Source organism: Hyla sarda, chromosome 4 (assembly GCF_029499605.1).
Source record: "Hyla sarda isolate aHylSar1 chromosome 4, aHylSar1.hap1, whole genome shotgun sequence".
In the NCBI taxonomy this organism is placed as follows: Eukaryota; Metazoa; Chordata; class Amphibia; order Anura; family Hylidae; genus Hyla; species Hyla sarda.
This window is the reverse complement of record NC_079192.1, coordinates 171,042,225-171,069,886: the sequence shown is the minus strand read 5'-3', so window position 1 is coordinate 171,069,886 and position 27,662 is coordinate 171,042,225. Positions and strand designations below refer to the sequence as shown.

The window sequence follows — 27,662 nt, the reverse complement described above, 5'->3', positions numbered from 1 at the left end:
TGGATAGTTAAAGGGGTTATCCAGGAAAAAACTTTTTTTTATATATCAACTGGCTCCAGAAAGTTAAACAGATTTGTAAATGACTTCTATTAAAAAATCTTAATCCTTTCAGTACTTATGAGCTTCTGAAGTTTAGGTTGTTCTTTTCTGTTTAAGTAATCTCTGATGACACGTGTCTCGGGAACCGCCCAGTTTAGAAGAGGTTTGCTATGGGAATTTGCTTCTAAACTGGGCATTTCTCGAGACACGTGTCATCAGAGATTACTTAGACAGAAAAGAACAACCTTAACTTCAGAAGCTCATAAGTACTAAAAGGATTAAGATTTTTTAATATAAGTAATTTACAAATCTGTTTAACTTTCTGGAACCAGTTTATATATAAAAAAAAAGTTTTTTCCTGGAATACCCCTTTAACCCCTTAAGGACTCAGCCCATTTTGGCCTTAAGGACTCAGACAATTTAATTTTTACGTTTTCATTTTTTCCTCCTCGCCTTCTAAAAATCATAACTCTTTTATATTTTCATCCACAGACTAGTATGAGGGCTTGTTTCTTGCGCGACCAGTTGTCCTTTGTAATGACATCACTCATTATATCATAAAATGTATGGCGCAACCAAAAAACACTATTTTTGTGGGGAAATTAAAACGAAAAACGCAATTTTGCTAATTTTGGAAGGTTTTGTTTTCACGCCGTACAATTTATGGTAAAAATGACATGTGTTCTTTATTCTGAGGGTCAATACGATTAAAATGATACCCATTATTATATACTTTTATATTATTGTTGCGCTTAAAAAAAACCACAAACTTTTTAACCAAATTAGTACGTTTATAATCCCTTTATTTTGATGACCTCTAACTTTTTTATTTTTCCGTATAAGTGGCGGTATGGGGGCTCATTTTTTGCGCCATGATCTGTACTTTTTTTTGATACCACATTTGCATATAAAAAACTTTTAATACATTTTTTATAATTATTTTTTTTTATAAAATGTATTAAAAAAGTAGGAATTTTGGACTTTTTTTAATTTTTTTTCGTTCACGCCGTTCACCGTACGGGATCATTAACATTTTATTTTAATAGTTCGGACGTTTACGCACGCGGAGATACCAAATATGTCTATAAAAAATGTTTTTTACGCTTTTTGGGGGTAAAATAGGAAAAAACGGACGTTTAACTTTTTTATTGGGGGAGGGGATTTTTCACTTTTTTTTTACTTTTACTTTTACATTTTTTTACATTTTTTTTTACACTTGAATAGTCCCCATAGGGGACTATTCATAGCAATACCATGATTGCTAATACTGATCTGTTCTATGTATAGGACATAGAACAGATCAGTGTTATCGGTCATCTTCTGCTCTGGTCTGCTCGATCACAGACCAGAGCAGGAGACGCCGGGAGCCGCACGGAGGAAGGAGAGGGGACCTCCGTGCGGCGTTATGAATGATCGGATCCCCGCAGCAGCGCTGCGGGCGATCCGATCGTTCATTTAAATGGCGAACTGCCGCAGATGCCGGGATCTGTATTGATCCCGGCACCTGAGGGGTTAATGGCGGACGCCCGCGAGATCGCGGGCGTCGGCCATTGCCGGCGGGTCCCTGGCTGCGAACAGCAGCCGGGATCAGCCGCGCATGACACGGGCATCGCTCCGATGCCCGCGGTTATGCTTAGGACGTAAATGTACGTCCTGGTGCGTTAAGTACCACCTCACCAGGACGTACATTCACGTCCTGCGTCCTTAAGGGGTTAAAATCTCCCATTATTACCACTGTACCTGCCCGGGCAGCCCTCTTTATTTGTTTATGCAGCCGACCTTCTATCTCTTCAGTGATATTAGGGGGTCTGTAGATTACACCAAATACTACTTTTTCAGTATTTCCCTCCTTTTGTAATTCTACCCACAATGATTCCACATCCTCAGAATCATCACACACTATGGCATCGTTCACACTGACTTTCATACCACTTTTTACATACAGACAGACTACCCCACCTTTTCTGTTCATTCTATCCTTGCGAAACAATGTAAACCCCGGCAGATTAACAGCCCAGTCATGCGAGGAGTCCAGCCATGTCTCAGTGACCCCAACTATATCAATATGTTCCTCCAGTATCAAGGCCTCAAGCTCCCCCATTTTATTTGCTAGGCTTCTGGCATTTGTGAACATACACTTTACATTTACATTAAGTTTTACACATATAGTCTCACTAATGGGATTTTCTGAGTTATTGGGGTTAATTTTATTATTTGAGTTATAAGGGCTAATTGTACTATTTAAGTTATTGGGTCTAATAGGATTTTTTGAGTTATTGGGTCTAATGTTATTATTTAACTTATTGGGGTTAATGGGATTTTTTGCGTTATTGGGTCTAACGTTATTATTTAAGTTATTGGGGCTAATGGTATTTTTTGAGTTAATGGAGCTTATTGTAGTTATTGAGTTATTGGGGCTAATGGAATTTTTTGAATTATTGGGATTACAATTTTTCGGGCTATATTTATTTTTACGGCTGGTTTGTAACCCATGGATCTCCTTATCCACTGCTCTTAACCTCCCCCACAGGACTCCTCTCCACCCACCATTATGTCCTGACCCCTCTCTAACCTATCCGTCCCACTGTCTGCTTTCTTTGCTTTATTATCCTCCCCCCACTCACCTAGTTTAAATACTCAGCCACCCCTTCCAGGATTCTCTCCCCCAGCACAGCGGACCCCAGCACAGCGGACATATTCACTTTAAGTACATGCTGCACACTGTAATGCTCACAGCAACTCAATGGTACACAGTCCTAGAAAAATGTCAGTCAGGTAATAAGAACTATGGGATGTTTGTAGAAAAAAATTAGACAGAGATAGACTTTAAAGAGGACATAAGGGCCTTTCCTGGAACAATTTTTTTCTTGGAACTCTTTGGTGTGCCATTCCACTGTTATTCATCCTAGAAGCTTATGAATAAATTGACAACTGGGCATTACCAGTTAGGGACGTGACCCTACAAACTGTAACACTGTCCATACAGTACTGGTAGTATTAGGCTATTTTGGAACATACCCCTCTGACAAGTAGAATACATAACACCAGTTTTCAATTAAAGGGGTACTCCGCCCCTAGACATCTTATCCCCTATCCAAAGGATAGTGGATAAGATGTCAGATTGCGTGGGTCCCGCCACTGGGGACCCCCGGGATCTACCATGCAGCACCCACCTGAAGGTCCTCAGGCTGAGTCCATCTCGATCACGAAGACGGAGCATAGTGACGTCACGGCTCCACCCCCCGTGTGACGTCACGCTCCGCCCATCAATGCAAGTCTATTGGAGGGGCGTGACAGCGCCCCCTCCCATAGGCTTGCATTGAGGGGGCGGAGCGTGAAGTCACACGGGAGCGGAGCCGTCACGTCACTATGCTCCGTCCCCGTGATCGCCAGTAATCAGACCCGGAGCAAACACGCTCCGGGGACTGATTCTAACGGGGTGCGGCGTGGAAGATCACAGGGGTCCCCAGCGGCGGGACTCCCGGGATCAGGCATCTTATCCCCTATCCTTTGATAAGATGTCTAAGCGCCGGAGTACCCCTTTAATTGATAAATGTGGTGGAGTTATCTGAGGAATGTCACAGCATAGGGTTAGAAGGAAAAATGGTTCAGAATTCTTATCTTATAAGGAATACATGTTTTAAAAAACAGACATTTCAGGAGAGGCCATAGGTATTCTTAAAAGGGGTGGTCTGGTAGAATCACTACTTTGAGTAGTTTCCTAGTGGCTACTCTTAGCGACCACTAGCTTAAGGTTCTGTTCACATCTTTGTTAAAAAACCAGAAGACAAAAGCTGTCTTAGAGGTTTCTTGCAAATACTGTTGTTTTTTATATTGGCAAGTAAAGAACAGATAGTAAAGCATTAAATATAAATAATATAATTATTTATACAGGTGAGTAAGACCACTGACCATATAGGTATACAGAACCCTATATTGTGCAAGGCAGCTCCCCAACAACAGATCCCATACATTGTGCTTGTATTATCTCTGTATACTAGATAGTAAAGCATGATAGTTTGAAAATTCTTAAATGAATGGGGACAAATAAACTTTACTCTTCCCTGGGACGATTCTCCTCTTTCTCAGCTTTGCCATGCTATCTCGTGCATGACCTGTCCTATTCCTCTGCATATAAACCCATAATTAAATTATTTTTTCTGATTAACTTTTTCAGTATATAATGTAGAAAATATATCCCAGGAAATGAATTTCTCTAACATTTACATAAAGTAGAGAATATTCATAAGACTGAAAAAATAATATATATTAATTAATTTGTTGGTGATCATCTATGTAACAAAACACATATAATTTATAGAATTTCCCTCAGTACTTAAGAAAAAAGAACCTTCCTACTGTATATGTTCTTTTAAGATCCAAGCTAATTAAAGTAGTAGGGTCCAAGAAAAGAGAAAGTATAATAGAGGTAAAAAGAAGATATATATGTCCCATAAAACTTACCCCCCTCTTCCACCCAGCCTGGACTTATTCATGTTTTATTGTACAACAGCAATGAATTACCCGAGGTTTAATTAGGCTGAAAGGCAAAGTGATCTACATTTATTACCCAAAGTAACTGAATGAATAAGTATGGATCTGTTCATATATGCGTAATGGCTTCTGTTCAAGCCACAGGGTTATATTAGATGCATCCATAGGTGCCCAATGGACCCCATTTTCTTATATCGGTGTCTGTGGGGTTTCTGTTGCTTTGACTGCCAGGATATGGCTGCATGTGCTATTCAGATTACTAGTGTGACCATAGCTTATCACCACTGTTACTAAGTCATGTTTAAATCAATGGCTTCCTGTGTTGTATAAATGTACACCCATCAGGTGATAGTTTTGATGTAAATGCTGAACACATAAAGGCTGTAAATAGTTCTGCATTCAGTCATTTGAGGTATGATCGCTGTAGTGAGTGTAACACCTTAATATATGAGTGTTCTGGATCTTAAAGGGGTACTCTGCCCCTAGACATCTTATCCCCTAGCCAAAGGGCCTCCCTGCTGCACCCGGCATTCGTTTAGAGCAGCAGTCCAGATCCGGACCGCGACCGCCAGTCATCTGGACCCCAAGCCGGTTCAGAGAACGCAGGCATTCACTGTCCCGACATTCATATGTATCGATGTCTTTAAGACACCGATACAAATGAATAGCTGAGCGCCGCCGGAGCAAGGGAACACTCTGCATTCTGCCTGGCTGCTTTTCTCCTGTAATGCCGGCAGTGCGATCAGCGCTGCCTGCATCATCTGCTCTGGCCAGGCCTGACTAGAAGAGGCCAGAGCAGCGGAACCTGGCACAGAGAGGCAGTGTTGGGACAGGTAAGTAAGTATGCGGGGCCGGGCCATCGGCACCAGAAAAGTCAAAGTGAAAGGGAGGGGGGAGATGAATGATGCAGGGGTCTTGGGGTGGGGTGGGGTGGGGAAGATGAATGCTGCAGGGGTCTTGGGGTCGGGGGAGAATATGAATGCTACAGGGTTCTTGGGGGGGAAATGAATGCTGCAGGGGTCTTGGGGGGAGATGAATGCTGCAGAGGTCTCGGGGGGGGGGGGGACATGAATGCTGCAGAGGTCTTGGGTTGGGGAAGGGGATATGAATGCTGCAGGGATCTTGTGGTAAGGGGGAGATGAATGCTGCAGGGGTCTTGGGGTGGGGGGTAGATTAATACTGCAGGGGTCTTGGGGTGGGGGGGAGATGAATGATGTAGGGGTCTTAGGGTGGGGGTTGAATCCCTTAGGGGTCTGCAGGAGGAGGGGTAAAATGGGTCTGGGGGGAGTACAGGGGTGGGATTCTGACAAACAGAGGAAACAGTGTCTGGCAGTATTATTTTAGGGGTCTTGATGTTTGGCAGGGTTATAATGATTATTGTTGTCATACGGAGGATGAGATTTGCTAATAAAGTAACCAATGATGTCCGGGCGTCAGACTATGCAGAGGAAGATGGAGCTGAAAGGAGACAAGGACCAGATGAAGAAAAAATGTAAAGACAACAGAGAAGACGTCTCCTGTGAGTCATTATACAATTGTGTATTCTCCTGACTGTCCCATCAGAGCTGGAGTCACTTGTAATTTCTGCAGGGATGATTGGTGACAATGTACCCCAATCTCTGGTTGTCCAGCTATTATAAAACTACAACTCCCATGATGCCTGAATCTTTTGCAGGCATAATGGGAGTTGTAGCTTTGCAACAGCTGGAGAGCAACTTAAACCAAGGTGATTTTAGAGTATGCAGCCCATTTTATTAATGGGTGTCTGACTGCTGCAACCCGCACTATAACCATAAAAAAAATAAAAAATAAAAAAAGGGCTGCATAGTCTAATATCCCTGGGCCTATTTTTGCTCCCAGTCTGGAAGTAAGTGTATTACAGGTATTTCCCAACTTTTAACACTACAGTTGTTTCTGCTCTTTTGCTCTTCTGTCTGCATGATGGGAGTTGTAGTTTTGCAACAGCTGGGAAGTTCACATGGGGGCAGGCATAGTGGCATAGTTTATATGGGGGGGGAGGGAGGCATCATAGCACAGTTCATAAGGGGGAAGAAGGCATTGTAGCACAATTCATATAATGGGCAGGCTTAAATGGCATTATTGTACTCAGTAACAGGGTGTATGGAGGTATTATATCAGGGGCATGGTGTTTGACAGCATTATATTTAGGTACACAGCATGTGGTAATATTATATTCAGGGGCACAGTGTGTGGCAGTTGGAGAACGATTAGGATTTAATAAATAATGTTTACAACAGGCAGCACCTATTTCTGGCATGGCACTGTGCCGCTAGGTGTGACCCAGGTCTTAGCATTTAGCTTGGACCTTCACCGAATGGCAGACCTGGATAAGTGGACCCCTACTTAAAGAAGTTGAGTACCCCTGGTTTAGAGCATCGGGTGCAGCGCCGGAGGCTCATGAGGTCACAGCCATGCCCCCTCAATGCAAGTCTATGGGAGAAGGCGTGATGACATCACGACCCTTCGCCCCGCATCGCCAGTCATCTGGCACGGAGCGAAGTTCACTCAGTGCACCGGATGACTGGGGTGCCGCAGCCGAGATTGCGGGGGTCCCGCCACTATTTCTTTTCACCTACTAATACTATTATATTTTCATTATATCTTTATATTTTTATACATGACTATTATATTTTAGGCTCATATTTTAACCTCCATTCAGTGATTGCTCTTATTTGGACAGGCTTTTTACCAGTTGGTATTCTTATCTTTTTATACATGCGTACTAATAAATATATCAACCACTTTTAAGTCCTATATAGCGCTGGTATCTATAATTATATATCTATATCTATAATTATAAAATGAAAACTGAACTCTGGTAAATTAGATAAATCTGGGGCAACATTGGGATTGTTAAAGGGTTAAACAACTTGTAGAGACTTTCTATGGGGTCCTTGGGGAGATGGAGCCTAGCTCTAGTTAGTTTTATCTCTCTAGAAGGAACCAGTTTAGGACTCACCTCTCCATGGTTATATCAGTGTTAGCTAACAAATAGTAACAGTTACATTGGTGATGAAGAGGGAAACAAACACCCAGACCATAATAAAGGGTCTGTTTTTACTGGTTCTCTCCATCTTCTACTTATAGAAGTGCCTGCCTAGCCTATGTTACACTTGCTCTCAGCCTGCCCTGTACATTGTATGCCTGCAGATTGTATGTCTATATTGATTTTGTAGCTAACACTGTCCTTTGTTTCTATTCCCTTCATGCATTTCACAACTGTTCGTTGATTATAGAAAGGCTGAAGATGTCTGCAGTTAAACAACATAAGAATTACCTTGTCTCCCAGATAATTGGGAAGTCTGTCCATGAGATACTTAAAGGGGTACTCTGGCTCTAATACATCTTATCCCCTATCCAAAGTATAGGGGATAAGCTGTATGATCTCGGGGGTCCCACCGCTGGGGACCCCCTGAATCTGTCATTGCGCAAACACCCTGTGGACATCACACTACACACTCAGAGTCTCCAGCGCTGCAGAGAGCTCACAAAGGTGGGTGCGCAATGACAGATTGCAGGGGTCCCCAGCAGAGAGACCCCCGTGATCATACATCTTATCCTCTATCCTTTGGATAGGGTATAAGATGCATTATGGCCGGAATACCCCTTTAAGAGCTGAGATACACATGTAGCAATGTGATCTGCTAATCTAATCAATTCTGAAGCTCTGTAAACACCTGGATTCCTAGACAGATCAGTCCTGAGAACATGGGAACTGGGGCATACAAAGCACCATGAGCACATTAATCAATCTAGCTAATCTACTGAAAAGTAGGGATGTTTCCCAGAAAGAATTACACTGACAATGTCACCCTGCTCCTCTGGGTTAGTTAGCATTGGAATTACTCTAGGTGAAAAAGGGAAGTAAAATCAATTAAGGAGCACTTCTACCTAAAATTAAAAAAAATCATCAGTGAATAAGAGTCCTTGAGGTGTCCTCTTTAGCCATGCTTTCACCGATTCTGTTTCTTAGAAAATGACCCTCAAAGGAACACCATTATAGTGCCCACAGGGATGGTCACCCATCTTCGCAGGATCAATACATGAAAAGGGGCTGTATCACTACATAACTAGGAGATACATGCTGCTCAAGATTTATAAAAGAAGTGTAATCCCTTGAGTGATGTAAGTGACATATAGGTTATCACCAAGCTATGCTTGCAAAAGATAGGAAGAAAATAAAGCCCTAACTCGACAGAAGAGGTCAAGTCATGGACTTTTACTGGTGATTATTTTAAATATAGGGGAGTTGCTTCTTAGGTAGGAAATTTGTTGACATATAATATACATTTTATAGATAAAGTTGAAAACATTCAAAGGGTTGTCTGGGAGTTTCAGAATTTAGATCCCTCATTGCTCCAGCACAAACATTCTGCCCTGTGGTCCCTGAAGGTCTTTGCTTATTTTCCTGCAGTGATATGTCATTTAACCATGTGGCCACGGTAGCCAGCTGCATTTACTGCCTTGTGGATATATACTTTAATACAATAATAATGTCATATCATTGGTGCGGGCGAAGTAAACAAAGATCAGTAGACATCACCAGAACATTTAAAAAAAAATAATAATAATAATTTACTTCTGTTAGGTTCATTCCTGAAATGCCCAGACCACATCATTTGAAAACAGACGTGTTGTGAAACCATGATACAGTACTAGGGTGAACAGAGTTTAAGGGGTGATCTAGAGAAAAATGTAGGGCATATTCACATGGGCATAATCCCACCAAAAGCCTCAAAAACACCTTAAAGGGGTACTCCACTGGAAAAAAAAATTTTAAACCAACTGGTGCCAGAAAGTTGAACAGATTTGTAAATTATTTCTATTTGAAAATCTTAATCCTTCCATTACTTATCAGCTGCTGTATGTTCCAGAGGAATTTCTTTTCTTTTTGAATTTCCTTTCTGTCTGACCACAGTGCTCTCTGCTGACACCTCTGTCCATTTTAGGAACTTTCCAGAGTAGGAGAAAATCCCCAGAGCAAACCTCTCCTGCTCTGGGCAATTCCTAAAAAGGACAGAGGTGTCAGCAGAGAGCACCGTGGTCAGACAGAAAGGAAATTCAAAAATTACTTCCTGTGGAGTATACTGGAAGGATTAAGATTTTTTCATAGAAGTAATTTACAAATCTGTTTAACTTTCTGGCATCAGTTGACTTTAAAAAAAAAAATGTTTTTCCAGTGGAGTAACCCTTTAAAAAATTTGGTTTCCAGCTCCCATTCTCTTCAATGGCAAATGCTCAAAACAGCATACCAACAGTAGGTAGGAAGGCTTGCATTGAGGGGCGGAGCGTGACGTCACACGCCGCCCGCCCTGTAGTCGCCAGTAATCCGTCCCGGAGCGAACAAGCTCCGGGGACTGATTACAAACGGGGTGCCGCGTGCATGATCCCGGGGGTCCCCAGCGGCGGGACTCCCGCGATCAGGCATCTTATCCCCTATCCTTTGGATAGGGGAGAAGATGTTTAAGCACCGGAGAACCCCTTTAAAAAAACATTGCAAATAATGCACAAACACCTGTACTTTGAAAAACCACCTGTAAAAAAAAACACACTGATTTGCAAGCTGTTTTGGAGGCTGTTCCAGTGTTTATACAGGTGCTTAGGGTGGCAGTAAAACATGAATATACATGTACTCTCTTGATGCTGATTCCCCATCAGTGCCATTCTGTAAGTGTTATGGCGGTGGTTACTGCTCAGAGCTTCCCTTTCTCCATCCTGACATGTACAATGCATTTGGAAAGTCTTCAAACCCTTTTTCCGAATTCTGCTCTGTTGCGGTCTTGTGTTTGAAATAATTTCTTTTCCATTTCTTCCTCATCGTTCTGCCCCCAATACCTCATAATAAGAATGTGCAAACAGAATGTTAGAAATCTTTGCTCATTTAGAAAAAACTGTGGGGATCTTTGGCCATTATTCTATCCAAATGCTCTCAAAGCCTGTAAGGTTGGATGGAGACTGTCACTGGACAGACATTTTCAGGTATCCCTAGAGATGTTCAACTGGGTTCAAGTCAGAGCTCTATCTATTAAGAATACCTCTATACATTTTTGCTCAGCTTTACCTCAACCCTGACCAGTCTCCCTGTCCCAGATGCTGAAAAACACCCCCACCACAGCATGATGACATCATCACCTTGGTGCCTGGTTTTCTTCAGACATGATGACAAGAATTGAGACAGGTAACTTCAATCTTGTTTTCATCAGTCCAGATAATCTTGTTTCTTACAGCTTTTTTTTTTTGTGTGCAATTGTGCCATAAAGGCCAGATTGGGGGGGGGGGGGGGGGGGGGCAGTGTCAGTGCAGCTGTAATGGTTGATCTTCCAAATGATTCTTCAATCAACAGATAGGATCTTTAGAGCTCAGCCAAAGTGAGCATTGGGGTCTTGGTCACCTCTCTTACCAAGACCCTTTCCCCCTGTTTACTTAGTTTGGTGTGGCAGACAGCTCTAGGAAAAGTCCTGGTTGTTCCAAACTTTTTTCATTTAAGAATCACCGAGGCTACTGTGCTCTTAGGAACCTTCAGTGCAGGAGAATTTTTTTTTGTACCCCTGACCACATCTGTGGCTCCACACAATTCTGTCTCTGGGCTCTATAAGCAGTTTTTCCACCTCATGGCTTGGTTTTTGTACTGATATGCATTGTCATGCAGGTCCATGTGGAATTTTAGCTTTTTCTTTTAAATAAATTAGCAAAAAAAATATTTTTTTATTTTAGCACAAGTTCACGACATGTGAATATGTGAAAAAAGTCTGAAGAGTATTTCTGAATGAATTATAAGAAGTGCCAGTCAGCCAATCACTGTGCGCGGCAGTAACTCACCTTAGTCAGCGATTGGCTTGGCGGGAATTTATTATGTGTAAGGACAAAGAAAGAGAGGGCTCTAAGCAGAGAGACAAAGACTGGAATTGGCAGAAGATAAAACATTTTTTGTTTTACTATCACCCTGAGAACTTCTAAATGTAATTTTTTTTTCTCTTCAGACAATGCAGTTTTCCAAGATATAAATGTTCTCTTCTGTCTTAACCTTTCAGGACTATGAACAGCAGCATTGTATGTCTCAGTTCCTAACCCTTGGCTGCCAGCTAGGCAAACATGTATATGAAACATTTAATATGCTGGCTACATGGATCAGCCGCACTGTGTCTCAATTTTTCACTACAGGGATCTTACCAGCCAGAACATTGTGACACCTGGGCCCCACCATTGGTCCTGGCTCATGGCACAAGTATATTTTAAACCCAACAGACCATTAAAATGAGCACAACAGTTACTTTGCTAAACCAATGATTGGTGCAACCAGAGAAAAACTTGTGCAGCAGAGAGGGTGCAAAGCTTAAAGGGGTACTCCGGCACTAAGACATCTTATCCCCTATCTAAAGGAGATAGGATAACACGGGGCCGTGATGTCACAATGCTCCGGCCCCCGTGATCGCCAGTAATCAGACCCAGAACGAACATGCTTCGGGGACTGATTATGACAGGGTGCTGCGTGCAAGATCACGGGGGTCCCCAGCGGCGGGACCCCCGCAAGAGGGGATGAGATGTCTTAGCCCCGGAGTACCCCTTTAAAGGGATTCCAATACTTTTCCGTCAAGCCTGTCACAAGCAGTAGGGCATACACACTATGGTTTTGTAACTTCCCTGCTCTTTAGATCTATTATTATGTAAGTAGGCAGGATGACTTTTTTTTAGGCCACCTCCAATACAGCCTTTTTTGCTACGATGTTCATGATTTTATCAGAGATATTTGTTGTTTGTAAAAACACTGTTTTATAACATAGGAAATGTGCATTTAAGTCTATATTCTATCTTAAGGTAACATCCATTTATTGATTTGTAAATACCTTCCTGTAATGCTTTGTTTTATTCTAGCTCTGCATCTTTATAATTATCTTTTTTCATAGTTATGCAGAAGAGTTTTATTGTTACCAAGGGTTCACCGGAAACAACAGTATAGAATGAAAGAGATAAGAGTGGAGCTAGGTCATATCCAGGGCAACAAAAAGACATGTCTGTTATAAAGGACAATGTTGCAAAGGGTCCGGGAGATTCTAAAAGTCACATTTAAAGTAAACCACCACATTTGGCTAGCTATAAAAACAGCATGTGCAAACCATAGCATCTTTGTAGTATCTTCCTAATGTTTTAAGTTATTCTTCAAGTAAATATTACATGTTGTAATGTGAATGAGAATGAAGATCTTATATAGAATGTAAAAATCTCCAGGACAACCGGTCTAACTAACAAATACGATAAACAAAGCACTGCAAACAGTAAGAGTATACGCTGTATGGTGTCTACAGCTCCTCAACAAACCTACGTGTCTCCATGGTTACAGACCACAAACAAAGCCTTTGTTTTCTGATTCTATAGTCATACTTCCTTCTATCGCCAACACTTCTAGAATACATGACCGCAGGATGCAGGATAAGCTTGAAGTCTGTAACCATGACATACAGTATAGACCTGCATGAAAGCTGTATACACAAGTTGGTAAAGTAGTGACTATACTGTAAATATCCAATATAAACATCATGTAATATCATAACAAAATAGCTTTACTACCCCCAAAATTTATTGGAACAGCAAATCTTAACTGGCTCCAGAAAGTTAAACAGATTTGTATATTACTTCTATTAAAAAAATCTTAATCCTTTCCATACTTATGAGCTGCTGAAGTTGAGTTGTTCTTTTCTGTCTAAGTGCTCTCTGATGACATCTGACTCGGGAACTGTCCAGAGTAGAAGCAAATCCCCATAGCAAACTTTCTTCTACTGCAGTTCCCAAGACAAGCAGAGATGTCAGCAGAGAGCACAGTTGCCAGAAAGAAAAGAACAACTCAACTTCAGCAGCTAATAATTATTGAAAGGATCAAGATTTTTTTAATATAAGTAATTTTCAAATCTGTTTAACTTTCTAAAGCCAGTTGATATAAAAATTTTTTTTTTTTTACTGGAATACCCCTTTAATAAGAAATGCAAATCATCTTAGGTTACAATTATTCCAGGCTTGTAATATTTAAAAATGTACCCAAGTCTTTTCTTTTTTTCTAGATGTATATGTAAAGATATAAAATATTCACAGTGCATATAAGCATGCCCTACTCCACAGATGCTTAGGGCTTCTGCTAGTATAGAGATGCCCAGATAGGGATGCCTTCACTCTGCTCAATTACCCGCTCAATTACTGCAGCCTCAACTCATCCATAAAGGCATACATCTTGCTCCACACACCTGTACTGGTTGGAAGAAATCTCAAAACACTGTTAAAGTGAACAAAGGAACCAATGCTGATGTTGCAATAATACACGACTTCCCAAGCAAATTTAAATCAATATAGAAGGCAAAGGTTTCTTGCTCCAAAACAGTGACCTCAATCATTGAGAAGCTGACACAGATGTTAGATGTGGTCATACATACTTCAAATGTCATAAACACCCAGCATGCTTTAATCCAAGCTGGGAAAGAATAAGGCCCAGCAAAGATCCCTGGGGAAAAAGGATGAAGCAGATGAGTGACGGGAAGTGATGCAGAACAGTGCACATATAGGAGAGAAAATCTCACATCTGTTACACACCATAGAGACGGGATTTCAAGAACTACCGAATGGGTGGCCACCAAATCTAGCAATCGGAAGGCAGATGTCGTAAAGGAGAAAGACACATGAAGCATTGAGCTTTAGTAGACAAACGAAGGATACCATACTGTAACCATAGATAAAAAATATTCCCCATTGAAAGAGGATGAGCAGAGAAATGATGTATTCTTTCTGGGAAAAGGAGAATCTGCAGCAAGAGAGCAAAAATATATCACATACTAAAACAAATGGAAATGGGTCAAACAGAGTGTTACCTTCACTATATCTATCTATAGATACAGATATGTGTATATCCACAGTATCATACAATTTGTGCACTGTAAAAGCTTTCTGCACTTTGCATTGACTGATACAGTATTGTTTCTACACTGTAGCAATGAAGGTGTCAGACTCCACCGTCTATTACCGGATCCCTACTGTGACATGACCAAACATGCATATCATATCACACAGTCCAGGAGGAATGAGCGTATGAAATGACTGTCAGCTATAATGTATCATAAGGTCTGCATGTTACATCTGTAAGGGCTATCATCACCATGTGTAGGGGCTGGAAAAGTCATCAATGGAAGATTATACGCTGACTGGATCTGTCTTGGCTTATGTGGCAGACATACATTGCTCCACTATGACAACATCTGATTAGTGTCAGGCTGATAAAAGATTTCTCCAATATGAAGGGAAAATTCATCTGTATTTGACTCCGCTTAATATTTGATTTACATTAATAATTAATGATGTTTAATAAAAACTAATAGCATCATTTTGTAGACATTTTGTTAGGACACTCTGGAAATATGAATCCCCTCAGATTTACCACCCCGAAGCAGGAAAATGGTACATGATTAAACGGCTGCCTAATAAATACAAGCACCCTATTCCTACCATTACTCCAGCGCACACACGCTCTGCATGTCTGGATGCGGTTTTTGATGATCTGGCAAGAAGAAGAAATATCCATCCTTCCTTTATATTTCCCATTCCTGTTGAATCCACTCCTTGATTTCACAAAACTGCACCAAAAACTGTATGTGTGAGTCCAGCCTTTAGGTGTAATGCAGAAATGAAGCCCTGCTTATCTCATTCTGTATACATAATGGAAGAGGTGATAAGATGTACACTGTGAAGTGTTATGGAGCTGTATACATCCATCCATTTGCATGTTATAAAATAGTGCAAAGTCTAGGAGCATGCTAAATAGTTCTGACTGGTCGGTATCTGCAAAATGCCCTGTAAGCATTGGCTGCCTGTGTTATACAGCATATCCATCTATTTAAAGCATGGCTTACAAATCTCACCTTACAATAAATGGATCATAAATCCCTGGCAGCATCATAATATTAAATTACAAACTTTTCGAAGTATACATTGTAAGTTGTTCCACTGACATTGACATCTATTGCTGGGATGATGGTAACGGGTCAGGCACTGCTGTGTACTTTAAATAATGTAAACCATCATCCCTTTAAAGGGAACCTGTTATCATTTTAATGCTGCCTGAAGCAAGAGCCATTGCTAGTATAGGTAGAAATCTATCCATCGAGGCAAAGGGGGCAGGCAGATGACACCCATTACCACCCCAAAAAAAGGCAAAAAACATAAACACTAAATTTTCTCTCCATGCTACCGAAATACCTTTGTATATATTATTATATATTACTCAGATTTTAAAGAAAAATAAAAAAAAGTTAAGAGATCCAGATATACTGCAAACAGTCCACAAACAAGTGAAAAGCTCTTAATAAATCTGTGATACATTTAGGCAACTGTCCACTGTACATTAAAGCCATATATCATCAGGGGGGAAAAATAACATCACATGGTCATAAAAAATCTACACTAAATATGTGGATCCCTGGGTACTTTACATAACATCAATAAGTCAACACTACTGTTTTAATGATACTCAGTCACCATGAACTAGACACCATATTACTGCCTCTCCAGAGACTTGAGCACTGCATCTTGTAAGTATTTGACTGGATAACATGAAACTAGTCGTCAGGGACCAGACATTAAGGAGTACATAACACACCAACTGGGCAAAAGGAAAGAAGCGTGAGTCACTGTCTCAGCAGTAAATGGACACTATATTGCACTTATTAGTGACTGAAAACTATATCTGCACTCACTAGTGATTAAAAACTATGCTATAACCATACAACTGGGTAAGCTTGGACTGGTGATTTTTTTTAACACAAGATTTAACAATTGTATTAAAATCATAGGTGTACCAGGTGCCCCTTGCGCCCCTGGAGAGGTGCTGTACCAGCGATCCCCTCCAAACCCCTGTGCACGGCAAAACCCTACCCCCCAAATAAACCCTCAATTCTCACAGTTATATGCATATAGTTAAATTAACTGACTGAAAATGAACATCATCTCTAATCACAGTTCTCTTTCCTTAGCCTCAGACCATCATGACAACTTCTTCCAGCCAAAACAAATCTATTCATCACCTGCAGGACAAACATCTTAGACTCTGCTTTCTTCCAGTGCCTTCTCCAACTCTGTACAATCTCCCCATCTATATGTCCCCAAACTGTAATAATACCCCCTTCTTCTCCCACACAGTAAAACTGGGTAGGTCAGTAGGTCCTTTATTAAGTAGGTATATCCCCCACAGTAGGCAGGTAGTTCCCCCATAGATAGGTATGTCCCACAGTAGATAGTTCCCTTTTTTGGAAGGCAGGTATGTTCTCAGGTAGGTACCCCCCCCTCAAATAGTAAATGCATCCTCAGGTAGATAGATCAATCTCGCCCCCTCCCCCAGTCAGTAAGTAGATAGGTACTAGCTAGATAGGTAGCCAGGAAGGTAGGTAGGTAGGTAGCCAGATAGGTAGATAGCTATGTATGTAGCCAGGTAGCTAGGCAGGTAGTTAGTTAGGTAAGTAGGTAGGTATCAATGTAGGTATGTAGGTAGCCAGGTAACTAGCTGGTAGGTATGCATGTAGCTATTTAGATAAACAAGAAGACAGATAAACTCCAGGGTAATTTGTATGAGTCATTATAGCCCAATGGCCCCACTTAGTATTTTGGCGCTAAGTGGTAAAACTCCAAAATAGATCCTTAGTGCAACAAAAAATTAAGAAAATACTGAGAATAATTACTTATTCAATGGGAAAACTTTATTGGCATGAAGATAAAAAATTTATAAAATGACATGACATAACAACAAGGAGGGAACAGACATCAACTAACAAGGCGACACCACCCGATACTACACTTGAACTTAGTGGACGAATAGAATAATAAAGAAGGTCACAGGTAAGCAGCTCAGCAAAAAATGTCTATATAAAAATGATATATGGCGCATATAGCAGCACAAAGAAGGTATGCTAATGTCGTAATACCTAAGTAAACAGATACCAAACAGATGGAATTTTACTGATTAAAGTTCTTTGTGCTTTGTTGTAAACAGATATAAGAGAAGTATAGTAAGTGTTGCAGGGTGAATATGGACATAATCCTAATCTAATCAGTCAAGGTCACAAGTACAGGATCTGCTGAATATTTTCTTCAGCTGATTTTACTACTCATTGACGTTAATAGGTAACAAAATCCGCTGTACAAAATATGCAGCAAAAATATGCAACATATCCTGTACGTGTGAACATACCCTAAGTTTAGAAAAATTGAGGATTTACTGGTATACAACTGAAGGGAGAATTGCTCACAGTACTTTACCAGTGTATATCACTTGAGACCATATTAAATGGGTGTTCCGAGCAAAGTTCCAATGTTAATAGGAGAGATAAAATATTTAGTTCATTTCTGTATCCTCACCCTGAATGGACTTTTCTTCCCCAACAGGTAGGACCAAAATCAGCCCATCCTCAAGACAAGTGGAGGATCCTGCCTACCAGACCCACAATGATCAGTTGTAGGTTATGACAACCAGATGTCAACAAAACATTTTGGTGGGAAATCCTTTATAGATCAAGACATTCTGTGCCTTTTTCTTCAGAATTTGAAGAACCCATCTTGAATGTATATGTTATATCAGGTGACCTTTTACTCTGCATCATATTATTCATCTGTGCCACGTGGGTGAAAGTTAGCAGGAATGAGTTCCATTGTGTACAACATCCCCATTTATGCAGTAATTGCAGATTTGCATTGTGGCTAAAAGCCCAGGTTCAGCAAAAGTACAAAATGTCACATTACAGCACAGTCTTCCATTAGGCTTCAGTTTTACAGCGATCATTTCCTTCTTCATTGAACAAACTGCCCATTTAATTCATTGCTATGCTTTTCATAAAAATAAAGGAGCAACAAAGCTTCCATTATTATTTTAGACTCATGTTCAGTTCATAATATACAGTATGATTTAACTTTAGTTTAATATTAGACTGGATTTTTAGAATTCTTCCATGTGTGGCTTCTGATTGCAAAATCACAGGGAAAAAACTTTTTTACACAGTGGAGCATATTAAGATTTTTTTTGTCAATGACTTAAGGAAACCATTGCAGAAAACCTACTTTAAGACTCCACAGGAGTATCTCAAAAACAGATACGGGCATGGGCCAAACCATAGGTGGCAAACACCTAACAAGTGTGCAACTTTGGGCACGCTACAGAATTTTCTTGATACAGGAGATGCTGCGTGTTTCCCCTTTGGCTTACCCTCTTAATGTGGCCTGGTTGTTCTCTGTTGTCCTTATCACCAACATCCATAATGCAAAGCATCAGTATCCGTCACCTTTAGTGGAGCTTCTGCAGCTATTATTACTGGGGGCCAGTGATCATTGCTGCAGGTCTGTGGCTGTCACTGTGATGATGGTCCTGTAATGTGAGGTAACAAGAACACAGGGTCTCAAAGCAAGACTTGGAAAGGGGCCACTTTATGTAGAATGATTTTAATTTACACTCCATCCACACGTACTCTCCCACCAAAATCTAAGTGGCTGTTACTTTATTGACCATTTCATGACCTGGATTCTACCTTTTAACAACAAAAGTAAAATAATCATAGGGTAGGGGCGATAATGGTGGTTATACTCAATCCAGACACTGACGTGAAAATCCACTGTCAATAGAATTTATAGGCACTGCATTGCCGTATCCACTGTACCATATATATTGCTAACTGTCCAAGTATTGCCTCCCACAATAAATGTTAGTAACATTAGTGCTAGGGCCCAGCACTTTTTTCCATATATTGTACGTCATTTTATAACAAATAAATTGTTTAAGCATCCAAGTACAAACCATTCCACTTTTCCTTCTTTCTCTCTCCTTTTTTTTCTCTCTTTGTCCTCTTCACATTCACCCATCACACCTAACCTCTATCACAGCTACACTATCATACACGCCTCAGTCATACACACATCATATACACACACTCACACACACTGTCATACATTTTCAACGCATCTCATACACCGCCATACACTCTAGTACATTCAATACCATACATATCACATTCATAATATATAACACACTACCATAACCATTATCCCATATATACAGACACACTCCACCACCCAATCTCACCAGAACATCACTATAGTAATCCCCATAGACCTAGAGAACCAGTCACCTTTTTTCCTTTCTCGTACTAATTGCCATTTGGGTATATAGGAGATTATACCTTGACTGAAGTTCTCGGTCACCACAAACAGATAGAGTACATCTTACAAACCTATTTTTTCTTTAAATTTCAGTAACTACTGCGGCAGTGGAGTACTTATTAGTTCTATTGACAGTGGATTTTCACATGACTGCCTGGATTAAGAATAACCACCATTATCGCCCCTACCCTATGAGTAATACCTTATCACCAGTATAAGGAGAGACCTAAGAGACTGAGGTTTTAATCCTTTTTGTTTTTTATCACCAAAAAATGTTAGTATTATCTCAATAAAGACTTCATGTTTTAAATACAGACATCTAATTGAGAAGCATACTGTAACCCTCTGGGTTGTGTTGTTAGGATACTGCCTTTCCTCACAATGGACATGCCCACTGTCATCATGGATGCTTATAACAAACCCATTGATACATCCTAGTCAGCTGCCTCTAAACATATATCGCTAACCTTCTTCTTTGGGCTTTTTCAGTGGTCCTTATGGCCATTCACAAAAAAATAACATACAAGATTTTGTTGTTATATTCCTCTGTTCTACATCAAACCTCTTTAGCACACCTCTCCACACTTCTGATCATAACATTCTCACATTCTTTCTTCTCTTCAACTGACCACCAGTTCAGCACCTAGCATGCCCCAGCACAGTATTTCCCAAGCGCGGTCCTCAAGTACCCCCAACAGGTCATGTTATCAAGATTTCCTTAGTCTTTCACACGTGATATAATTATGGTGGTGTCTGATGAACTGATCACAATTATATCACCTGTGAAAGTCTAAGGAAACCCTAAAAACATGACCTGTTAAGAGTACATGAGGACCATGCTTAGGAAACACTGCACTAGTAGTAAATTTCAATATCTCAACATTCAAGCACTTTTAGACTCTCTTTTACCACTTTCCACCAAATGTTCTCTCCACAATGCAGACACAGCCACTATGTTCTATAACACCACAATTACCTCTAGTCTCGAATGAGTCGCCTCTCTCACACATATTAGAACTCAACGAATAAATAGAAAACACTGGCACACCAATCTGTCAAAACAGGGATGCTTCCAGGGATGCAGAACAGCTTTGATAGAAAACCAACCCATAAGAAGACTTCAAGACATATAAGCAAGCACTCACCCCTGCCAAATAGGACTACTTCACTCCTGTCTTTTCTTCTCTGTCTTACAACCCCAGACAACTATTTAACACCTTTAACTCTCTTCTCCATCTCCCTCTGCCACCCAAACATCTCATATGTCAGCTTAGCACTTTGACGCATACTTCAAATACAAGATAGACAACTTCAGAGAAAGCATTATCCTACAACCTCTCTTCACACCTGCCTAGTGTTCTTTTCCATTAAGGATGCTTCTTCACCATTATCAAGGAAAAACTCGTTCCAAACCTCCAGTTTCCAAACCTCACCATCTGAGCATTTGAACTAATATCCCTTGTTTACCACTCCCACCGTATCCTCACCTCACCCCCTCACTGTTGGAGTTCCCAGAGGCTCTATCATGGAGCCCCTACTCTTCTCGATCTATACATTAAATATACAGTATACACTATATATTCATAAACAGAATTCATTATCTTTACCCCATCTCCTTCCTCCCACAACAAATCTGTCAATTACAGTCTCCACTATCTCCCTCGTCCTATAAGATCATGATCTTAGGATACCTTCTGAATATGCTGTCTTCCAAAATGCACATCCAGACGCTTACCACATCCTGCTGCCTCCATCTCAAAAACATTTCTCAAGTCTGCTCTTTTCTCAGCTCAACTAAACTGCTGGAGCATGCCTAAATCATGCCTGCTTACACTACTGAAACATTCTCCTTTCATCCAACACCCTTGCTTCCCTCCAATCCATTCTTAACTCTGCTGCCCAACTAATCTACCTCCTCACTCATCCTTTGCCTCTCTTCTCTGCCAATCCCTTTACTGGCTATCCATTGTTTAGCTAATCCACTATTAACAATGATTTACAAAATTGTCAACAACCTTTTCTCCTGATCTCCTGATACTGTCCACCACATAATCTCCGATCTTTACAAGACTACTGTCTGTTACCTCCCTTGTTTGCTCTTACACAACCATCTCCAAGTAAGCTTTCCCAATACTCTAGAGCTTACTACCCTGGCAACTCTGTATCTCACCCAATATCACAATCATTAAACCCATCTCTTCAGAACAGGTTACAACCTATAATAATCCTGCTGCCATTGTACTGCACTCTCAATTGATGATTCTTCCATCTAATGTCTCCCCCCCCCCCCCATCACCTTGTAGATTGTAATTGTGGTTTCCATGTCTGTTACTCTGGTAGTCATGACTGCCACTGGCTTTTAGATACTTTGGCGCACATGAGTTTTTCCACAAAGATGATTGCCAATTGTTGGAACAAGTCTGTTATTGCTGGCTTAAGCAAAAAGAAAAAAAAAACTTGAAAAAATAGACGGATAGGGGTTACATGAACCCCCAATGCTTTTCGATTGATTGGGTAATGGGCACATAAAAGCACTAGCTAATTTTATCATCAGCAACATAACATAAAATATGCAGCAACTCCCCCTTCTGTCTGCTTTAATCTCATGAGCTGCAAATACATCTAATTCTCCAGGAATACTCCAGCATAATAAAGTATTGCAGCTAACCTGCATTCCATAATGAATGCTATTATCTTCCAGGTCTAATGCCATCTGAAAACATATGCTCATTCTGCAAAGAAAGGAGACACCCTGACCTGCAAATGATGCAGAGACAGTAAACACAAATGCTTTATTTAACCTCTATATCTGACAATGTATATCCTCTATGGATAAAGGCATGCTATCTCATACATTAAAACATGTTTTTAGACTGGTGTACCTGCATATTGTATGCAGTAAAATATAAAAAAAAAACTGTTAATTCCTCACCCCCCTATTCCAGTGCTGATGGTCCTGTAGACCCCACCATTAAGACCACTGCAGCCAGTTGTATATAATAACATCGCTACTGTGGCTAGTGACAGGCTGTAGCATTTAGGTGCCGGTAAGACATGTCATTCTTGCTGCCATGTAAACAGAGACTGGCAGGGAACACCGTGCTGTCAGAGCAGGAGCAGCAGGGGATTTAGCAGGTGAACTGCCATTTTGTAACCCTGGACAATACCCCAATTACCTGCAATGTACAGAATTTTTTATCATAATTTATTGTTGATGCTTATTTCTGGATATTATAAAGAATAGCGCCGCATACTGTATTAAGGGAGTTTAAATGTTCTGTCAACTGAGAGAAGCCAGGATAGTGCATTTCATTTTCCAAGCACCGCATAAGGTGAAAAGGTGAAGGAACCAGTCAGCGAAGGGGGAGAAAGCTGTACAGACCGCACTATAAGCCTGCTGTTGTGGTAACTGATTTGATATTGCACATAGGTCTTATTTGTCCTTATCAACTGAGGTGTGAATGTTTAGGATTGCGTGGCAGGGACTCTCCAAATCTGTTCTGAATGTGTTACCTCTCAGGATTTCTACCCTCAATCCCTCACAGCTTTGTTGTTATTTTTCTATAAAAGCCTTTTCTTGGCACCCATATACTTGATGATTCTGCTTGTGTCTTGTGTTATAAGCCAGTTGGCCCTTGTGAAATTTCTGTTTATCCTGTCTTTGGATTCTTGAAGACTTCACACTATATACTACTGGGATGCATTACTAAAATACATCTCTCACAATTACCACCTTCAACTACCTACAATGCCTCCATTCCTAAATAAAAACCTTTTTAGCTAAGTGTTATTACACAACTTCACTCGTCGTCTTTAGAGCCGGCAATTAGTTGTCATCCTTCATCTTATTCTTGATTAGTTACAATAAACCTTATACTATTGTATGTATAATTTATATTCTCATTGGTAATAACATGTGATTAAATAACATAGGATTCTCTCACCTAAAAAAAACCTAAATAAAAACGTATATATACAGTGAGGCAAAAAAGTATTTAGTCAGCCACCAATTGTACAAGTTCTCCCACTTAAAAAGATGAGGGAGGCCTGTAATTTTCATCATAGGTATACCTCAACTATGAGAGGCATAATGAGAAAAAAAACATTTTTAAGAATTTATTTGCAAATTAGGGTGGAAAATAAGTATTTGGTCACCTACAAACAAGCAAGATTTCTGTCTCTCACAGACCTTTAACTTCTTCTTTAACCCCTACCACATCCCTGGTACTTAAGGACCTAGGGCGTACCTGTATGCCTGTGGGAATTCTGGTCCCCGCCACTCACTGGGTGGGGCTGGACCGGGATGCCTGCTGAAATCATTCAGTAGGCACCCCGTGCAAACCCCTGGAGGGGTCCTGAGACCTCCCCCATGTCACTGATCATCAATTCAGACCAGCGATGTGCGGCGATTATGGGTCATAAGGGTCTCCGGTGACCCGGAAAATAAGGGGGATCGGGGCTGTCCAAGACACCCTCGATCCCCCTGAAGGTGCCACGCCTCCTATCCCTGCTATTGGTCAGTAAGAAGTGACCAACCAATAGCAGATCAGGGGCAAGGGTTAAAGTTAGGTTCCCTTGCTCTGCTTACCCACGGTAGTCCGGGCAGAACGGGGGAACTGTGCTGTGACCGTCGGCGATGTGGTGCGGCTCCCTGTTGCAGACTCAAAAGCTGGTCAGTTGTTGCCTAGCAACATCTGGAGGGCTACAGTTTGGAGACCACTATACAGTGGTCTCTTAACTGTAGCCCTCCAGATGTTGCAAAACTACAACTCCCAGTATGTCCAGACAGCTGTTTGGGCATGCTGAGATTTGTAGTTTTGCAATATTTGGAGGGCTACCATTTGGAGATCACTGTGCAGTGATCTCTAAACTGTGGCCCTCTAGATCTTGCAGAACTACAACTCTCAGCATGCCCACACAGCAGTTTGCTTTATGGGCATGCTGGGATTTGTAGTTATGCAACATCTGGAGGTCCACAGTTTGGAGATCACTGTGAGTTGTATTTGCGTGCCTCCAGCTGTTGCATAACTACATCTCCCAGCACGCCCTTTGGCGATCAGTACATGCTGGTAGTTGTAGCTTTGCAACAGCTGGAGGCACACTGATTGGAAAATACTGAGTTAGGTAGCAAAAGCTGGAGGTTTGCCCCCCCATGTGAATGTACAGGGTACATTCACACTGGCGGGTTTACAGTGAGTTTCCTGCTTCAAGTTTGAACTGCGGCAAATTTACCGCTGCAGCGCAAACTCCTAGCGGGAAACTCATCGTAAACCCCTGCCAGTGCGAATGTACCCTAAAAACACTACATTAACACATAATGAAGGGTAAAACACTACATATACACTCCCTTACACTGTCCTCTCCAATGAAAATGAAAAACTTATCATACGGCAGTGTTTCCAAACCAACAACTCCCAGCATTTCTGGACAGCCACTGACTGTCCAGGCATGCTGAGAGTTTAGCAATAGCAGGAGGCACCCTCTTTGGGAATCACTGGTGTTGAATACTCCTATGTCCACTAATATGCAAATCCCTAATTTGGTCCTCAAATGCGCATGGCGCTCTCTCACTGCGGAGCCCTGTCGTATTTCAAGTTAACAGTTTAGGGCCACATATGGGGTATTTCCATACTCGGGAGCAATTGCGTTACAAATTTTGGAGGGCTTTTTCTCCATTTACCCCTTATGAAAAGTAAAAATTGGGGTCTACACCAGCACATTAGTGTAAAAAAAAAAAAAAAAGTGTTGCCCCATACGTTTCATTTTCACAAGAGGTAAAAGGAAAAAAAGACCCCCAAAAATTTGCAATGATGCAATTACCCCATATGTGGGCGTGAAGTGCTCTGCGGACGCACAACAAGGCTCAGGATTGATAGCGCACTATGTACATTTGAGGCCTAAATTGGTGATTTGCACAGGGGTGGCTGATTTTACAGTAATTTTGACATAAATGCAAAAAAATAAATACCCACGTGTGACCCCATTTTGGAAACTAAACCCCTCACGCAACGTAACAAGGGGTATAGTAAGCCTTAACACCCCACAGGTGTTTGAAGAATTTTCGTTAAAGTTGGATGGGAAAATGAAAAAAAAAATTTTTTTACTAAAATTGAGCTATTCCCATATATTATTCATTTTCACAAGAGAAAATAGGAAAAAAATTTTTGTAACCCCATTTCTTCTAAGAACATACTCCATATGTGGATGTAAAGTGCTCTGCAGGTGAATTACAATGCTCAGAAGAGACGGAGCACCATTGGGCTTTTGGAGAGAAAATTTGGAATGGAAGGCCACGTGTGTTTACAAAGCCCCCATTTGCACAGCCCACTGTTCCAAAGATCTGTCAAAAGCCAGTGGGGTGTAAATACTCACTGCACCACTTATTAAATTCTGTGAGGGGTGTAGTTTCCAAAATGGGGTCACATGTGGGGGGTCCACTGTTCTGGCACTATGGGGGGGCTTTGTAAACGCACATGACTTCCATTCCAAACAAATTCTCTTTCCAAAAGCTCAATGGCGCTCCTTCTCTCCTGAGCATTGTAGTGCGCCAGCAGAGCACTTTATATCCACATATGGGGTATTTTCATGCTCAGAAGAAATGGGGTTACAAATTTTGGGGGGCATTTTCTCCTATTACCCCTTGTAAAAATCAAAAATTTTGGGGGAAAAATAGCATTTTTGTGAAAAAAATTTCATTTACAAATCCGATTTTAAGGAAAAATCGTCAAACACCTGTGGGGTGTTAAGGCACACTGTACCACTTGTTACTTTCCTTGAGGTGTGTAGTTTCCAAAATATTATGCCATGCGTTTTTTTTTTTTTTTTGCTGTTCTGCAACCATAGGGGCTTGCTAAATGCAACATGTCCCCCCCAAAAACCATTTCAGCAAAATTTGCTTTCCAAAAGGCAAATGTGACTCCTTCTCTTCTGAACATTGTAGTGTGCCCGCAGAGCATTTTACGTCCTAACATGGGGTATTTCCATACTCCGAAGAAATGGGGTTACAAATTTTGGGGGGCATTTTCTCCCATTACCCTTTATAAAAATGGTAAATTTTGGGGGAAAAAACTGCACTTTAGTGAAAAAAATATTTTTTTCATTTACACATCCGACTTTACCGAAAAGTCGTCAAACACCTGTGGGCACTGGACCCCTTGTTATGTTCCTTGAAGGGCGTAGTTTTCAAAATAGTATGCCATGTGTTTTTTTTTTTTTGCTGTTATGGCACCATAGGGGTTTCCTAAACGCGACATGCCCCCCCAAAAACCATTTCAGCAAAATTCACTCTCCAAAATTCCATTGTCGCTCCTTCCCTTCTGAGCCCTCTAGTTCACCCACAGAACACTTTAAATCCACATATGAGGTATTTCTTTACTCAAGAGAAATTGGGTTACAAATGTTGGGGGGATTTTTCTATTACCCCTTGTAAAAATTCTAAAACTAGGTCTACAAGAAAATGCGAGTGTAAAAAATGAAGATTTAGAATTTTGTCTTTCACTTTGCTGTTATTCCTGTGAAACACCTAAAGGGTTAACAAACTTTCTGAATGTCATTTTGAATACTTTGAGGGGTGCAGTTTCTATAATCCGGTCATTTATGGGGTATTTCTAATATGAAGGCCCTTCAATTCCACTTCAAATCTGAACTGGTCCCTAAAAAATTCCGATTTTGAAAATTTGGAGAAAAATTATAAAATTGCTGCTGAAATTTGAAGCCCTCTGATGTCTTCCAAAAGTAAAAATATGTAAATTTTATGATGCCAATGTAAAGAAGACATATTTTATATGTGCGTCAATATAACATTTATTTGGAATGTCTATTTTCCTTACATGCAGAGAGCTTCAAATTAGAAAAATGCTACATTTTACAATTTTTCATGACATTTTTGCATTTTTCACCAAGAAAGGATGCAAGTATGGACAAAAATTTACCACTAA

General features: G+C 40.8%; 1 protein-coding gene across 12 annotated transcripts in view; it reads right to left on the bottom strand.

The window, feature by feature from the left end:
* LINGO1 (leucine rich repeat and Ig domain containing 1) overlaps positions 1 to 27,662 on the bottom strand; it is a 490,648-nt gene that overhangs the window by 186,196 nt on the left and 276,790 nt on the right. For 4 of the 12 annotated variants that reach the window (XM_056572727.1, XM_056572728.1, XM_056572725.1 and 1 more), the window contains one exon: positions 18,779 to 18,937. The exons of the other annotated variants lie outside the window; for them this stretch is intronic. In XM_056572727.1, coding sequence (XP_056428702.1) covers positions 18,779 to 18,825 — 47 coding nt within the window. In that variant the 5' untranslated portion in view covers positions 18,826 to 18,937. The remainder of the gene's footprint in view (positions 1 to 18,778; positions 18,938 to 27,662) is intronic. 12 annotated transcript variants of the gene reach the window in all.